This window comes from Ambystoma mexicanum, chromosome 12 (assembly GCF_040938575.1).
Source record: "Ambystoma mexicanum isolate Mex_15411 chromosome 12, UKY_AmexF1_1, whole genome shotgun sequence".
Classification (NCBI taxonomy): Eukaryota; Metazoa; Chordata; class Amphibia; order Caudata; family Ambystomatidae; genus Ambystoma; species Ambystoma mexicanum.
Window position 1 is genome coordinate 433,408,340 of NC_090936.1, and position 18,795 is coordinate 433,427,134.

At 48.1% G+C, this 18,795-nt stretch overlaps 1 protein-coding gene across 8 annotated transcripts in view; it reads left to right on the plus strand.

The window, feature by feature from the left end:
* Nucleotides 1-18,795, plus strand: part of WNK1 (WNK lysine deficient protein kinase 1) — a 2,404,646-nt gene that overhangs the window by 1,014,004 nt on the left and 1,371,847 nt on the right. For all 8 annotated transcript variants that reach the window (XM_069628604.1, XM_069628602.1, XM_069628603.1 and 5 more), the window contains exon 8: nt 10,385-10,566. In XM_069628604.1, the coding sequence (XP_069484705.1) occupies nt 10,385-10,566 (182 nt within the window). The remainder of the gene's footprint in view (nt 1-10,384; nt 10,567-18,795) is intronic.

An 18,795-nucleotide genomic window follows, 5' to 3' on the forward strand; every position in this document is an offset into this window, starting at 1 on the left:
GTCGAGGGACGATGCATGGGCTTGGGATCCTGAGGTGGAACAGCCCAGTAGCCCGGCTCAACCGTCTCCATCGGATGATGTTGGGGCATTCAATGCCATGATGGCGAAAGCGTGTCAAGAGTTTGGCCTGGCTCCTGAAGAACGAAAAGACTGTTTTCTCTTCGACCATATGGGAAAGATACGGAAGGCAGTCTTCTCGGTTCCGATTCTGGACCACGTGTGGCAGGAGTGTCTGCGTACGATGCACCACCCTTTCTCTTAACCTGCAGTGAAGGGGTGTCTAGAAAAAGTTCAAGGCTCCCGAATCAACCCCCAAATGTCTCCAGTTGGTGGTTTCGGCAACGACTAGCTTTAAGGCCAGAAGCCAACACAAATGTGTTACGCCCCCGGACAGTGAAGCCAGAAAGCACAACGCGTTTGGGAAGAAGGTCCTGACTGTGGGGGCTACCACAGTATAAAAGCTGCAAACTCCTTGGCTATTATGGCCAGGTATGACCGGGAGATGTGGCACAGGCTGGCCTGATACTCCTGGAGCAACACCGCAAGGAGGCAATGCTACTGGTTCGTGAGGGGGTGGAGGCCTCCAACCACACGATTAACATTGCAGTGGACCTAGCAGAGTTGGGTTTTAAGCAAATCAATAATGGTGTTGTACTCTGAGGTGCACAGATTTTCACCCAGACGTCCAGCATAAGGTCATTGATTTGCCCAGGGTGAACACTTGTTCGGGGAAAAGATCGACTAGGCTCTGAAGGGGAGGAAGGAGGATACTGAGACAGCGAAGTCTTAAGGTTCCCTGCAGAGTGGCTGTTTGTTTCGAGCCTTTCGTGGAGCCTCTGGTTTGCCGCCTCCCGAGACAGAGTTTATGGGCGCTCCAGCTATTCGTCTCAAGGCTACAGGAACTCATTCCAGTCGTCTCAAAAGAGCAGAGACTTTCAAGCATAGTGCAAGAAGGGTACACCCGCCTCAGCTGCTAAAGGGAGGCAGTCGAAGTCTCAACAATGACTGCCATATGGGAAATCTGCTGGGGGGTAGCCTGGCGAACCACGTCGAGTGGCAACGTATCACTTCAGATCGAGTTCTGGATACGGTACGTCTCGGCCACTCGGCGTTTCTGCGTCTTCCGGTTCCCATTCTGCCCGTGTATGTGGCGCAACCGCATCTTCCAGTCTTGGCGCAGGAGGTGGTACTCATACTAGCGAAAGGGGCGATAGAACCAGTTCCTGTCTCGGAGCGGGCCAGGGTTGTACTACAGGTATTTAGTCATAAAAATGCCCAATGTAATGGAGGCCTATTCTAGATCTTCAGCCACTAAACAAGGATCTGCAATGCCTGAAGTTAAAGATGCTCTCACTTCAGGATGTCATCCGCTCGGTACAACCGGGCGAGTTCCTGGCGTCGTTAGATCTGGAAGACGCCTACTTTCACATCCGGTGGCTGTCTTGCTCCGCAGGGAAGGTCATTATGTGTACCCCTAGCTGGATAATTGGTTGGTAAGGGGTCTGTTGCCGGAACGGACAAGGGGGTCATTCATGGCGGCCATGGGCCTGTTGCAACAGCTGGGATTCACCGGCAACTTCGAAAAATCCTATTTGACGCCGTCCAGGGAGGTGGTATTTCTCGGGGCTCAGTTTCTTAGCCAGGACAATCTGGTGAAACCTTCCAGCAAAAGAGTGGTGAAGTTGTGGTCCAAAGCTGGCGAGTGGGGCCATGGTACGGTGGTCTCGGTCCGAAGTTAAATGTCGCTGTTGGCGGCTTTGGCGTCTTGCATTCCGCTCTTTCAAAATTGCTGCCTGTTCATGAGGCCAGTGCAGGAATTCCTCACAGACAAGTGGTCGCAGAGTCGAGGGTTGTGGTCGTACAAAATGGTTGTCGACAGGGGGCTGGTCGAAGCCCTTCAATGGTGGACTTGCACAGACAATCGTGCGAGGCATGCCCCTGCTGGAACCAGAGTTTCAGTTCACGATCGTGGCAGACGCTTCCCAGATGGGGTTGGGGGTGCGCACCTTGACAAGTCGCAGACTATGGTCTCAGGAGGAGACATGGTTGCATATCAACATGCTGTAGTTGAGTGCGGTGCACTGGGCTCTGAAGTCGTTTTTCTCCCTCGCATTCGAGGAGCAGAGGTGCAGGTGTTGACAGCCAATACCACCACCACAATGTTTTATTTGAGAAAGCAGGGCGGCACGCATTCCCGGATCCTGTCAAAGGAGGCTCAGGAGGTCTGGCATTGGTCTCTGGCTCAGGGGATCCATATTGTAGCTTTCCATCTGCCGGGAGTTCTAAATGTTCAGGCAGACGCGCTGAGCAAAGACACCAGTCCTATGCACGAGTGGCGGCTGAAGAAAGAGCAGGTTGCAAAAATCTTTCAAATATTGGGGTCTCCCCTGCTGGACTTGTTCGCCACACTGGAAAAAAAAGTAGTGTCCAGGGTTTGCCAGCAAAGTGGCTCATCCGGAATCAATGGGGGACGCGTTCCTGTGGACGGCCTCTTTGTGTATGCGTTTCTCCCGTTTCCACTAATTCGGAGAACGATCCAGTGGGTGCGCCAGTACCTGTGCATAGAGATTTTGGTAGCCCGTTCTAGCCAAGGCAGACTTGGTTCTCAGATCTCCATCTTGCAGTAGAAGAGCCGTTTCGTCTAGGAGCGGGCCAGGATCTTCTATCACAGGACAAAGGGAGAGTGTGGCATCACAATCCAGCATCTCTCAGCCTGGCTATGTGGCTCCTGACCACGCCGAGTTCGGTCATCTAGGTATCTCGCAGGAATGTTGTTGGATCCTGGAGGCGGCAAGAGCCCCATCTACCAATGTATCATATGGTCATAAATGGACATGGTTCTGTCCCTGGTGTGAGGGACACCCAGAGATACAGCCATTGGACGTCTCTCCAGCCCAGATTCTCCCATACTTGTTACATCTTGCGCGAGGGGGCCTGGCGTTGTCAATCAAGGTACATTTGGCGTCGATTTCCAGGTTCACAAGACGGCGCCATGCTACTCCACTGTTTAGTGATCATTTGGTTAAACATTTTCTGAAAGGAATGTTTGGGACACTTCCCCCGGAGAAGAGGTTTGCACCGGTGTGGAGCCTCAATGTGGTTCTCTCTGCTCTGATGAAACCACCGTTTGAACCCATGGCGACGGCTTCCTTGAAGTTCCTCTTGTGGAAAGTCGCATTTCTGGTGGCGATCACGTCGGCCAGAAGGGTGTCAGAATTGCAGACACTGGTCATTGACTCGCAGTACCTGAGATTTATGAGGGACAAGGTTCTCCTGGCTACTAATCCGCACTTCATCCCGAAAGTGCTGTCAGAGTTTCACAAACGTACATCCATTGCCTTACCTTTGTTCTTTGCTGATGTGTCCACGGTGGCAGAAAAAGCCCTGCATTCTCTGGACATCAAGAGGGCATTGAAATTTTATCTGAACCGTACGCAAGATTTTCGGAGGTCGAAACAGCTGTTTGTGGCATTGTCTATTTCCAAGCAAGGACTTTCCCGTTGGGTCTCGTCTACAATTTCATTTTGTCATGCAAAAGCTGGCAAGCCTTTGAGGGGCAATCCTAAGGCCCATTCTACACGGTGTCATCGGCTGCGCTATGGTCTGGTATACAGCTCATGGACATTTGCCAGGAGGCTTCCGAGGTGGTGATGCATACCTTCACCAGGCACTACTGTCTGGGGCAGCAGCATGTGGAAGATGTGCGGGTGGGACGGGCTGTCCTCCGCATGTTTCAGTAAGGTAGGCCCTGCAGCTTCAAGGGGTATTTTTGTTATTTGATTTTATCTTGCTGTTTGTTATCATGCCTAGGTGTACATGTCATTTGTTGAATTTATTGTCATGTCTTTGGGCATGGGGTGTGGTTTGTCCGTCATGCACCTCCAAGTTGTCATACTGCTATATAATCTATTCACAGCATGTGAATCCATGAAAGATCCAATGCTGGAGAAGGAAGTAGTTTCTTACATGTAACTCCATTTCGAGTGGATTGTGTCCTCCAACGTATTCCTCATCTTAGATGTATTCCATCCAACTTTGCTGCTCTTCGGAAATTTTTTCGGCAGAGGGCGCTGTGCGTCGATGTCGAGCCGATGGTCCCTCGAAGGCCTCCGTCGAGGGTGACGTCATCGGGTGCATAAGTAGTTCGCGCGGTGCCCATTGGCCTCAGTTACGTTTTTCCGCAGTTATGTTGCTTCGGACATTCGGTGCGCCTCGAGTTCTGTCAGGAAATATAATATAACGAGAAGTAATTATGTCCTCGTCATCGACGCCGAGATCGGTTTTTAAGAAATGCAAGTCGTGCGGCTCAAAAATGTCGATCACGGACCCGCACCGCGAGTGTTTGTGGTGTCTCGGGGAAGGCCGCGACATGGAGGCCTGTTCGAAGTGTCAGGCGGTGACGGGGAAGGCCTTGCGAGAAAGGAGAGGAAAGCTACAGGTAGGTCGGAAGGATCGCAAAGCCTCTAGCGTCGAGTCGAGACCCCATGGGGAAAAATCTCCTTGACGCGAAAGGCATCAATCTAGATCCCGAGGCGATTCTCATCGCTCGTCTTCGTTGAAAAAGTCGAAGAAACTACGCCATAGATCTCCCTCCACCTTGTCGTCAGACGAGTCACCGAAAATGAAATGCCCCACAAAACATTAGTCTACCGAAGAGTGGGAAGCATTCAGGGTCAAAATGATGGAGGTGTTTGAGAAGGCGAAGCCTCGGTCCGCGCCTTCTTCGGAAGCCGGCCGGGAGCGTCATCGCTCCGACACTCGCGCGCCCTCGAGCCTGGGTGATTGTAAAAGGAAGGATGGGGAACCTTCCAGGACGCCGAGCAATAAACGCTCGAGTCGACTCGACCGCTTGAGGTCACCGACGCCGTCCGAGACCTATCACACCTCGAAGGGGAAACCATCGAAGGTCGCCTCGACGCCCTCGAAGCAGACCCTGTCGACGACCACTATGCCGTCGACGCCTTTATCGACGCCGAAACCCTTGTCGCCAAAGGCTCCAACCAAGCCAGGGCAGCCAGAAAAAGAGCAGGAAAAAGTTAAACATGTAATTCCTTCAGAGCCTGGTACTACAAGTCTTCCTCCTCCTCTCCGAAGGTTTTCAAGCCTCTCCCTAGGAAGGAGTTTTTCAAATCCTTGACCTCAATTTTTGAGGAACAGGAGAGATCCGAGGAGGAAAATGTACCTTTTGGATTGGAGTATGGCACCCCAAATGTCCCAGAATGCTTGATTTCAGAGGAAAGCAGAATGAGGGATTTGGTGGAGTCTTTACACAATGCAAGTGGCATTGACGCCTCTCCTGAGAAGGACTTCGGTAGACCAGATCCAGGAGAGCATGCCGGTCCATCTTACCGTCAGTTAATGACCAAGGTGGTAGATTACTTGGGATGGGCCACCATCCCAATTCATTCCGGACGATTTAACAGACATATTGGACCATGGTCCCACTGAAGACCCAGTACTACCTTTTCATGTAGCCTTACAAAACAGGGTGGCCAAGAATTGGGAACTCCGGATTCTATTCCTCCGGTAAATAAATCCCTCGTATCAAAATACCGCCCAGCCAGTAGCGACCCCGACTATCTGTCAAAACATCCAACTCCCGAGAGTTTGGTCATACAGGCAGCCACAGCTTCCAACTAACTTGCGTACCCGTCTATCCCTCCAGACAGGGACGATAAGCGTGTGGATAGTTGGGCACAGAAGGTATTTTCAGCCGGGAGCATGGCATTATAATCTGCCAACTCCACATGTGCCTTGGCAAAATTTTCGTACACACTATGGGAGTGCATTGCAATGGCGGCGGAGCACATATCAGAAGGGGAAGAAAGCGAAGGTTTCCTAGCCACCGTTAGAGATGGAAAGGAGGCCATGCAGGAATCCCTTCAATCTGGATTGGACACTGCGGATAGTGTAAGCAGGTCCATGGGCACTAGCACGGTAATGCGCAGGTTCGCGTGGTTACGGGAGTCAGGTTTTGCATCGGACGTACAGAACCGCCTCCTGAACATGCCTTTTGACGGGTCTCACCTTTTTGGCAACAAGGATGACGAGAGCCTTAAGAGGTTGCAGACCTCAAAAGCAGCAGCAAAATCCTTAGGAGCTGCTATTAGGCAACCTCAGCCTTTTTGTGCGCAAGGGCAATCATGGAGGGGACGATCCTAATCGTTATTACACCTCATACGGGAAGACGAGAGGAATGGCCAGTCAAAGGGGCCAAAGAAAGTCCACTCGTGGTGGATGAGGAAAACGTGCTAAGCCAGCTCCAGCTGCAGCCTCTTTGCCATCAGCAGCTGCAACATCCGCCACAAAACCACTTTGAGGACTTGCATCACAAAACACCTGTAGGAGGCAGGCTGTCGCAGCATCTGCAAGAATGGCGAGCCATTACTTCAGATGTTTGGGCTCTAGAAATAATAGCCCAAGGCTATTGCCTTCCTTTTCTAAAGCAACCTCAAAACAATCCACCAGGGAGACACCCGTTGAAACTTTCAAACCCGCTCCTACAGCAGGAAGTTCTAACCCTGCTGGAGAAAAGTGCTATAGAACCAGTACCTGCAGCGGACAGGAACAAGGGTTGGTACTCCCCGTATTGTTTGATCCCCAAAAAGGACGGAGGACTGAGACCCATCTTGGACTTAAGAAACTTGAACAAGTTCCTCAGGAAGGACAAGTTCAAGATGGCTACCCTTTCTCAGATCCTTCAGGCCCTTCAACTCCAGGACGGGTTGGTGTCATTGGACCTCCAGAATGCTTATTTTCATGTGCCGATGCATCTCAAACAAAGAAAATACCTGAGGTTCTTAGTTGGCGACTCACACTATCAGTTTCGAGTCCTGCCATTCGGGTTGACCTCCGCCCTGAGGGTCTTCACCAAGTTAATGGTAGTGGTGGCAGCGCACCTCAGGAGAGGGGGAATTCATGTCTACCCCTACCTGGACGATTGGTTGATCAGAGCACGCTCTGCCGAGCAAGCACTGGATCATCTCAAAGTCACCTGCCACTTCCTCCACAAACTGGGCTTCTCCCTCAATTTAAAGAAGTCTCAAATGACACCTTCCCAACAGCTTCAGCACATAGGAGCTGTATTAGACACATCCTTGGGAAAGAGCTTGCCTCCCAAGACGAGGGCTCAAGGCATTCTTCAGATGGTTTCCAAATTCCAAAATGCCCAAAATCTCCAGGCTTACGACTTTTTAAGGTTGCTCGCCCTTATGGCATCCTGCATCTTTCTGGTGCCAGAGGCACGCTTGAGGATGAGATTCCTTCAATGGGCCCTAAAGACTCAATGGTCCCAGTTCTCGGGTCAAATGACGGATCTTCTTCAGATTCCGAACAAGGTCAGACAAGACCTTCTTTGGTGGACCTGTGCAGAGAACATCCTAAAGGGAGAACCTTTTTGGCAACCATGGCCGGAGATAACGGTAGTGACGGACGCCTCACTCCTGGGGTGGGGGAGCACATGCCAACGATTTGACAATAAATGGTCATTGGTCTCCATCGGAGTCCAAACTAAATATCAACCTTTTGGAGCTGAGGGCAATCAGACTAGCGCTGAAGGCCTTCCTGCCATCTGTCAGGGGAAAGAATGTCTTGATAATGACGGACAACACAGTGGCCATGCACTATCTAAACAAAAGAGGTGGTGTGGGGTCACTACCCCTGTGCAGAGAGGCAATGCGGCTCTGGTATTGGGCGATTCAGGAGGGAATCTCTTTAACAGCAATTCATCTAGCCGGGGAAGAGAATAGGATGGCAGATGCTCTGAGCAGGCAGAGCACGGTATCCCACGAATGGGAATTGGCTCAGGAAGTCATTCAAGAGATCTTCGCCTTTTGGAGAACCCCTCAGGTAGTCCTATTCGCAACCAGCACCAACCGAAAATGCGAAGGGAATTGCTCAAGGGACTTTCCCCCGAGAGGAGCCCTGGGGGACGCGTTTGTTGTGGATTGGAATTTCCCACTATTGTACGCGTTCCCTCCGATTCCCGTTATTCCTCAGGTCATCAGGAGGCTGAGACGCTTCGGGAACCGCATGATCCTAATTGCTCCGGATTGGGCCAGGAGAACATGGTATTCGGACCTTCTAGATATGTCCATCTGTCCTCCAGTACGGCTTCCTCAGAGAGAGAACCTTCTTTCTCAAATGGAAGGTCAGGTTCTCCACCCAGAGGTCGGAACACTCAACCTTCATGCTTGGTATCTGAAAGGCTGAGATACAGGGATTGGAACCTTCCAGATGTTATGGAGGTGTTGCTTTCGCCAAGAAGGCCAGCAACAAAGTCTCTTTACCGTTGACGTTGGAAAAACTTTTGCAACTGGTGTAGGGAAAAGAATGTCGATCCTTTTCTATGTTCTATTCCGGAAGTACTATCTTTACTTCTGACCCTAGCACATAGAGGTCTGAATATCGGAACAATAAAAGGTTACCTTGCAGCGCTTTCCATTTTCAAGCGCTCATCGAAGAATGCTCTTACTTCAAAATTCCTTTGATAACACAATTCTTAAGGTCTCACTTATGTGTTTGCTCCTCACCCATTTCAAGTACCGATTTGGGATCTAAATTTAGTCTTAAAATTCCTAATGTGTGCCCCTTTTGAGCCTATGCACACATGTCCATTAAGATTATTAACATGGAAAACAGCCTTTTTAGTTGCTCTAACATCAGCAAGAAGAGTGAGCAAATTGCAGGCACTGTCTTCTGGGCCACCCTATACTGTGTTCCATAGGGTCGGAGTTGTATTGAGGGTTAAACCATCATTTTTACCGAAGGTAATATCTGATTTTCATTTAAGTCAGAAGATTTTTTACCCTCATTCTATCCTCCACCTCATCCTTCTAAGGAGGAAGAAAGATTACCCAGACTGGACCCAAAAAGAGCTTTAAGCTTTTACGTTGCTAGACTTTCTAGGCTTAGAGTGGACAACTAGTTGTTTATAGGCTACACAGGAAGAAAACTGGGCCAATCAGTAACAAAACAGACAATTTCACACTGGATCGTGCTTTGCATTTCAGAATGCTATAGACTAGCACAAAAAGACCCACCAGATGGGTTAAGGGCTCATTTCACCAGAGGCATCGCCTCTTCCACAGCCCTTCAAAGAGGTGTCCCAATAAGGTCCATTTGCGAAGCAGCAACTTGGCCTTCACTTCACACCTTCTCAAAATTCTATAGCCTGGATGCTTCCCAGTCTAGGGGACTGACTTTTGGAAAAGCAGTGCTTTATTCCGCCATCTAAGGCATTGGTGGGGAAAAAATCTGACCCCTCCTCCAGAGGAACTATGCAAAATACTGCTTTGGGAGCCTATCTAAGATGAATACGTTGGAGGACACAATCCACTCAAACAAGTTACTTACCATCTGGTAACGTTCTTTTGATTGGATGTTCCTCTATTGGATGTTCCTCCAGCGTATTCCTCATCGCCCTCCCAACCTACCCCTCTGTAGATTTTTTCCGGGTTCTTGCCATCTCAAATCTCGCAAGGGTGATACCTTTCTACCGGCACAACCTACACAGTACAAGATCAGATACAAAGGAGGGGAAAAACAGAACTGAGGCCAACTGGCGCCGCGTGTGCTACTTATACACCCGATGACGTCACCCTTGACAGAGGCCTTCGAGGGACCATCGACTCGACGCACAGCGCCCTCTGCCGAAATTTTTTTACGAAGAGCAGCAAAGCTGGACGGACTACATCTAAGATGAGGAATACGTTGGAGGAACATCCAATCGAAAGAACGTTACCCGTTGGTAAGTAACTTGTTCTTCTCCAGCCTTGGTATCCTTCATGAATTCACATGTGCCCACAGGCCGCCCCCGCAGGCAAACCTTGGTTGGGTTTCCTCTATTTTGGAGGTTAATATCTGAAGGGAAGCCTATTTATAGCAGGCGTCCTATTGGTGTAGCCTGCAGCACCCAAAAAGAACATTGCTAGCACACTAAAGTGTCAATATTTTCCATAGTAAAACGCTAAGTTGGAGGTTTCCCAGGCTGACGACAGGAAATCTTCACAGCATGTGAATCCATGAAAGATACCAACGCTGGAGAAATGGAGTTAGAGGTAAGAAACTACTCCCTTTTTCTTTCCAAGATTCCCTCTTGTGCTTTTTGACATTCTTCTCATGCATCTTTGTAGTGGCTGAGAGTGTAATGGAATGGCAATCTGTGAGTGTTAAGTGACTCGGAGAGCCCTGGAGTTTCATGCACATTTCCCGGCTCCTCCAGTAGCTCTGCCTGCCACCCACCAGAGTATCACCATAACTTGGGCAAAGGACACCTGATGGCAGGAGAAGATTCTAAAGGGTGTCACCATCTATTGGGAGAAGTGTTGTGAAATCACTGTCAAGTTAAGTGTTTATTTTTTTCCTCTGATCTTCTTTACTTCAGCTGATGGAACAGTTGACAGTGGGCATGGATCATCTGTACATATTGAATCAAGAGTTGGCAGTCAGCAGATAATATACGGCAGTCTGCAGGAACAAGCAACCTCCACCGCTTCACTCTCTGGTTATAGTACTCCAAGCAGTCAAGCACAACAGCCACATGGAGGATATCTAGCACACACAGGGGTAAGAGCTGAAGTGTGTGTGTGTGTGTGTGTGGTCTTGTTTCTTGTTTCAAAATACTTTATAAGCTAGTGACAAGATGCATGACATTAAATCACACTATTACGTAGCAGGTTACTCAAAGTAACAACTCTATCCAAATGTTTGTTCCTTTTAGTATCCCAAAGTTTTCTTATGGCCTTTGTGATTCGAAACAAAAGTGAGCATTCTAATTAAGGCTTCTTGGGGTTCAAGTGTGATTGTAACATGTCTTGCGGAAACTATGTACATGGGTTTCTCCAAAGAGAAACTGTTAATCTTCTGTATATGAAGAATGTTGCTGTGCTACTTAGGATTTAAGTAATTTGGGAGGGTTGGAAGAGGTGGAATGGGAAACAGTTTTGAGGGATTGTCTAATTCAGCATGTATTGCAATAGGGTTGTATACTAATTGACTTTTTTCACAATTGACCTCGGAAGAATTGACCTAATTTAGAAGGTCAATTAGGACATACATGCGGGGGGAAACCCTCTGCAGCCCCCCACCCAATCCAAAAACCCCTGCAACCCTCCACCCAATCCCCTTATATTATTTATAATCCAAAACTAACCCAATGCATATATAAAATAACTAAAATAATATAAAGGTCAATTGTGCAGAAGGTCAATTAGGACCCCTATAATTAGGTCAATTGTGCAAAAGGTCAATTGTAAAAGGTCAATTTGGGTAATACCTTGCAATAGGCAGTATATAATGTTGCATGTGACCACTATAGAATGCTGCTATCCTTCCAGCGTTGATCTCCGTTACCTTCACCATTCCAAGTTATTTGACTAATGCTGTTATTATTTTTGCACAAGGGTAACGTTTTGGCCTTGCCGTCACCCTTATTTATGCTTTGTTCCTTTTCGTTGATTTTTATATGCTTGATTCCTTTGTTACACTTGAAAATATTTATTTAGGACAGAGCTTGGTATTAATAAGCAAACTGCTCCTCTAGTCTGACTGTTTTAATTATGAATACAAGGAAGCTGTGTCGTCTTGTTGTCACACCAAAAAACCACACAGGCTAATTGATTCTACAAGTTGTAATGTACCAACATGTGTTTCCATTATCTCAATCTTGCCTGCGTTGCCAGTGTTTAGCTAAAAGGCACATGCTCAGTTATAGAACTGGGCATGTATCGTCTGCTATTCAAATGAAAAGTTTCACATTTTATTCTGGGTTCTATGTCTAACAGAGGCAGTTAAAAAAAAGAAGAAAAAGTAAAAAGAAAACACTTTCACAAAAGTTGTCTTCGAAGGATGGAAAGAATGGTCCTCATCTCTGGTGTAGGTTACTCATTCCTCTGTGCACCATTGCAGAGGACTCACTGCTGTAAGTGATACTTGCAGTTGATATGTTTGATTTCAGTTGGTAGAGCGGGAACCCCACTTAACCACCAGAGCTACCTGCTGATCGTTGGGTTGCTCTGTTTACTTTGCAGCTGTTCGTAACATATCTCTATTGATTATTTTAGAGGGAGATATATTGAAAGCAAAAACCCTCAGCTATGACATTCTGTTTGTGACTACATTGGATTATTTGAGCCGACCGGTTTCAGTGGACTACTGTTAGTGTGCCACTTTCTTCAGGGCTATCAAAAGGCGCCATTCTGCATGCCTCATCTTCTCATGCAGCGTTGTCTGCGGTTATTAGTACTATGCCCACCTGTAGGGATGACAGCAGGGATGGAGGGGAGAGGGTACATGTGCAAGTTAACGTATCTCTAGAAAAACTGCCTGTATGCCATAATAAATAATCCGTAACAGGTTGTCTGCTTACCCTATCCGTGGTTTCTTCACTTTGGGTAGGGTTAGTGGTGGGTGTTAGTCCCAGGGTGCTTGGAATGGCAAGCCCTGTTACCTGAGGGCCAAAGACCAAACATCAGCCATATGCAGTGGCATATGTATGAGCAGGCAAAAATTCTGACATTTCTTGATTGTTAGTTTCTGTACCAGTTATCCTTGTTTATAGTCTATTGCGAGCCACGCTCAAGAGCATGGGCTCGTTTTGAAATACTGTCAATGTGTACACATAAACCGATCCACTACAAACGGTCCTGTTTCTGCTAAATATACTGCTCATCCGTCCGGGCATCTCTCTCCCTCAAACCCAGTGATGGGGGAGTGAGCGGGCACGCGCCGGGCTGAGCGTCAGTTTTACCTGCTAATGTGAAGCGAAGTGTGTTAGCTGCAGGGTCTGGCGAGCCGCGCGTGGTCTCTGAGCGCGGCGGCTCACCAGTCTCGGTGTAAATCTGTTGCCAGGACGCTCAAGACGTCAAGTGAGCATAACAAAGATGGCGGCCTGGTCGATGCAAGCAGGCCACCATCTTTGAGTGTATCAGAGATGACGTGTCTCAGTACTGGTTCCATCCTACACATCTCCAGAATCGATCACCTTCGAGCGAGCCTTGATAAAAAAAACTTGTGGAACTTGAAAAAGAGGAGACACCAGGCTATAGGAACTTCTCAAAAAGAAACAAAATGGCTTTGCAATCCCTTACAGCCAAATAATTAATCGTTATAAAACCTGCACATAAAGGCAGAGCAACTGTAATAATGGACTCTCTGGAGTATAGAAAAATGGTCTTGGATCTTCTCGATGACCGCACAAGCTACAGACCCCTGGGCAGCGATCCCACTGAAGCCATCAGACAACTAATAGTTCCTATCCTAGAGGAAGCTGGTGTAGAAGAACTGATCAGTAACAAGGGATATGAATTTCTAAATCCAAAGGCACCCAGAAAACCTGCATTCTATGCATTGCCTAAGGTGCACAAAGGGAGAATTCCACTGCCAGGCAGACCGATTGTATCCGGCATAGGATCCATACTGGAACCCCTATCTCAATTTGTGGACTTCTTTCTAAAACCTGAGGTAACTAAGATGAAATCTTACCTGAAAGAGACCACTGCAGTACTCTAATTGACAAAGAATCGTCCATTCAATTCCACACGGAACCTATTGGTGATACTAGACATTTGTTAGGAAAGATTTCATAATTGTAGGTAATTTTCCTTCCATATGGCAACCCCCAAACTTTTTGCTGTTGTTTTACACTATGATCTAGACTTTGCCAGAAAAGCGCAGCCTTCCGCCACACTCCTCTGGGCTTTCGCTCAATTCTTCTGGGGAAACTGACATGCCCTTAACACAGTCAGTACTGGGAGACTTTGTTTCCCCTAGTCCTTTCCTCATGTTGCAGCTTTTGCGCAACATGAATCGAGTGCACCGTAACTGACATTACTGCGCTCTTGGGTCTCTAGTCATTGCAAAGGCCCTAGCAACTCTCGCTCGACTTATTATGAAATGTGCAAGTGTGTCACGGGTGGGACTGGTGGCGGCTATCGTTTCTTTGTGATTTGAACCCTTTTTCGCCATGTTAACCGCGCTTCCCGCGTTTGGCCCAAATGTGAGGCATGGCCTCCAATATGGCCATGCCACGAGGTTATTTGTCCTGTCCGCTGACCGTCTTGCCCCTTCACCCAGGTCGAGCCGACCCGGGGCAGTCCTTATTTGGTCATGCACTTTGCCACGAAACACAACGCTTTTGCAGGCTTCTGCATGCCTTGTGTGTGCCTCCAGGATGTGGGCGGGGATGTCTGTTCCCAATATACATCCTGGGTGCCAGAGAGTCTAGAGTGTCCTGAATGCCTGGGACAACCGTGGTCCGTGATAGGTCCACGTATGGTGTGAGTGTTTGTGAGCGGATCTCCCATTGGGCCCTCTCCGTTTTGCCGCGAAGGGAACTTTGGATAAGAGGAGGCTGAAAACACCACTACCATGTCGATCTCCTGAGTTCTCACGAACAAAGGATAAGGAGCCAAGTATCCTGCAACTAAGAAGCTGAGTCGAGGAATCGCTGTTGACCCGCTGAAGGTTTGGCACCCTGCACCGCTGTCGTCCTGCAAGACCACTCGGCCTCTGATCGAACGAGAAGGTCTGCAAAGGCGCTTCGACCCTTTAGAATAGTGGGAACAACTATTCTCGGCATCTTCACCAAATCCTGTACGTAAGCCTTCAGAAGCATCCCTCGGCCATCCAGTGGACTGACCAGCCTACACAGGAATCTTGCTCTGTCACCGCCGTCTGGCTGCTGCTAAATTCCGAGTCCTCAGCACTCTCACACGATTCGTACACTTGGCATTCCCAGGTCTGAAGTGAGACGTGTGCTTTGGGACCGGAATACACGGGGTTGCCGAATTGCCCTGCTGTGGTAACAATCTGTGCATGTTGGCTGCATTTGGGACACCCTCGACCCCGACTCCTGCTGTTGCGGAATCTACACGGCATCGAGACACACTGCTGATCGCATCAGAACCTGCCAGTACCGAAACGGAACCGGAGAAGCCTGGGTCTGCCTGCATCGGGGACCGGTGAGTAGTCAATACCCTAACCGGTTGCCCTCCCGCAGGAGCCTGTGGCTTTCAATTGCTTTTGTAAACAGCAACCCTTTTCCGCACTCACGCCCTGCTTCTGCCCACAAGTGGAGGCCGCGCTCGAGTAGCGGGGATCTGTTCATCATCGTTTCGTTCACCTCTCTGAACTGTTCGATTTCCCTGAAGAGACTCTCCTTTGCCTGTTGGCACCCGCGTGTGCAGGTACTTTTGAGCACAAGGCTCCACTCTTCGTAGGGCTCGGACTTCCTTCTAGTTAGGTGTCCTCTGATGTCGAACTGGGTCTAACGATTTCTTGCACTACCTGTTTTCCTCCCCATCTAGGTGGTCTGCATATTTTGTGCTTCTAACTCTTTAGACCCCTCGGTCTTGTATATATATATATATTGTATTGATTGTTATGTGTAGGTTTATTGGAGTTTTACTGTGATTCTTTACTAAGGTCGATGTTACAAAGGCCTTGTAATAAATGTGTCTATATATTTAATATAACACCTGTCTGGAGTAATTTGTAAGCGTCCTTGCTCTGTGTGCTCATTGCGGGCATTAGTCACCCTCACCCCTCTTGAGACCTAGTCTTGACCGCAGCCATCGCTACCCTGATTGGTCTGGCTTGTCCAGAGGTTACCCTGTTCCAAGAAACTAGGCTGGCCTTCTGAACCTCTGCCCCTCCAGGACAGAGTTCAGAAATCCGTCTTAACAACATTCAATCTCTATACACCAAGATACCACAAATGGCCACACTCTGTGATTGAAAAGGTCCTGAGAAATATTGATCCACCTCTACAAACCCCAGTATCATTGATCATGCAACTGGCAGAAATCGCCCTCACAAAAAACTACTTTTTAGAAGAAAATGCCTTTTACGAACAAATCTCCGGCACCGCAATGGGCCCCATCTTTGCACCTAGCCTCGCAAATCTCTATGTTGCAGATTTCGAAGAAAAAAAAATCTACCATGAGATCAACCCTTGGATTGCCAAGATAGAACTATGATCAAGATACATCGATGATGTACTGCTAATTTTTGTAGGGAACGAAACAGAACTAGAGTCCTTTATGAACTGGCTCAACTAACAAAACTCCTTCCTGAACTTCACCGAAACACATAGCAAGAGTACTGTGCACTTTCTAGATCTAAACCTGGAAGTAAGGAATGAGATGATTGTAAGCACTGTCTTCAACAAACCATCAGACAGGAACTCACTCCTGCATTCAACAGCTTCCACCCGGCCTGCCTAAGAAACAACCTCCCTTTTGGTCAGTTCCTGAGGTACCAGAGAAACTGCTCAAACCTCATAGATTATGACCGCCAATCTAACCAGCTGACTACAAAACTACTGAACCGGGGATACTCCAAACGCCTAGTGAAGCAAGCTCGTAAGAGAGCAAAGAATATACCAAGAAATGTGACCCTGGAACACCATGGTAAACGGAAAGACACCAACAACAAAATAACAGCCATATTTAGCTTCTCTCCCCTAGCGAATAGGCTCAAGAAAGAAGTCCTCAGATTATGGCCCATCCTCAATGTAGGAGAACACATCCTCAACACTCCAAAAGTTCGCCATGAAGAGGAGGAATCTACCAGACTCCCTCGTTCACACCTACAAAGAAAGAAACAAAACCGAATACTTTGTAGAATCAAAATCCGGCAGTGGGTCATACACCCTGTGGCAAATGCAGTGCCTGCGCGACCCCAAAAAGATCTACAAGTATCAACATAGGATGGCACTATCCGTGGATCCAGAAGAATTTAACGAACTGCAACAGCAGAAACGTCATTTATGTCATCACATGCCTTTGCCAAAAGCATTATGTAGGCATGACAACACGTCCATTGAAGACGAGACTCGCAGAACACAGATCCTGCATCCGTTGACCGCCCCGATGGTGGAACACTTCATAGCTAAGCCGCATGATCCATCAGACTTCACATGGGCAATCATTGAAGGTGTCAGTACCAAAGAGGGGAGGCAACATGCATAACCTCCTTTTCGAGGGTATTGGGTCCTCCGACGTATTCCATATCTGACAGTAATCACCACAGCTGTGTTGCTTCGGAAAATCTTCGGCGCCTGCGTCAATGACGTCAATACGCCACCCTCGAGGACCTCCTCCGACAGCCAACGTCACTGGATGTTATAAGTAGGACGCACAACGCCCGTAGCCTCAGTTGTAGTTTTTTCCCAGAACGTGTGCCACCAGTCTTCTGCCAGTCTGACGCACAAAGCCTTGCGGAAACGTAAGCTGCAATCGCATAAGAAATTCTGTAGCGGGGAAGGTAGGGAGGGAGCGATATGGAATACGTCGTCGGACCATCCCATCAAAAGAACGTTACCAGGTAAGAGAGTAACTTGTTCTACAGAAGGGAACAGTTATGAATATTTCGCCTTACGACAGATTTAACTGGCCTGAATGAACCTACATGTTGGCAAACTTTGGCGACCATGTGAAAAAGAGTTGTTCAACTCATGATACCCAACCATAGATCTGAAACTCTATGGCATGCTCCTTACTATGCTCTAAGTATTTTCCATGTCTACACAGATGAGTAAACAGACAACAAGTAATCGCCATGGTTTACATCTTTGTAGAGTAACACACTACTGACCACGATCCAGTAAATCCAAGCCCAGGCCTGTCGGTATGGGACAGAAGGGCCTACTTGCAAATCCTCATGCCAGAATACACCCCATACATCTGAAGGTCACTGGACACTGATACATTGTATGTGGCCTGTTTTGTGAACACTTTCTGTCTAATTGCGTCCAATGCTGAGATAACGCATCTTACTGTGCTCAAGATGTACGTTTTATGTTTTGAATAGTACACATACAATAAGTAATGACCAGGGTGGACGTCTAGTAGACTAACATACTACTGACCACCATCCACGAGCCCGCCAGAATTGTACAGGAGGCTTACTTAAAGCTAGACATTGATACAGTAAATGTGGCCTGATTTGTGTAAACATTTGGCCAAGGTTTGTCCAATTTTGAGATGATGCTCTCATCTGGTGCTTGAGGTACGACATTACCAACAAGTCGCCTCCTTTGCACCAATATGGTTGAAAATACCAGGTGATAGCTTTGTCTTCATGTGTAGGATGGAACCAGTACTAAGACACGTTGTCTCTGTTACACTCAAAGATGGCGGCCTGCTTGCATCGAGCAAGCCTCCATCTTTGTTATGCTCCCGTGACGCTTTGTCCTGGCAACAGATATGCACTGAGACTGGTGAGCCGCCGCGCTCAGAGACCACGCACGGCTCACCAGACCCTGCGGCTAACGCACTTCGCTTCACATTAGCAGGTAAGACTGACGCTCAGCCCGGCGCACGCTCGCTCACCCCCCCCATTGCTAGGTTTGAGGGAGAGAGATGTCCGCAGGGACGAGCAGTATATTTAGCAGAAACAGGACCGATCATAGCGGATTGGTTTATGTGTACACATTGATAGTATTACAAAATGAGCCCACGCTCTTGAGCACGGCTCGCAATAGACTATAAACAAGGATAACTGGCACAGAAACTAACAATCAAGAAATGTCAGAATTTTTGCCTGCTGATGTTTGGTCTTTGGCCCTCAGGTAACCGCGCTTTCCATTCCTAGCACCCTGGGACTAGCACCCACCACTAACCCTACCCAAAGTGAAGAAACCCCAGATTGGGTAAGCAGTCGACCTGTTACAGATTAATTGGCATACAGGCAGTTTTTCTAGAGATACGTTAATTTGCACATGCATCCTCTACACCCCCTCCACCCAACCTGTCATCCCTACAGGTGGGCATAGTACTAATAACCGCAGACCAC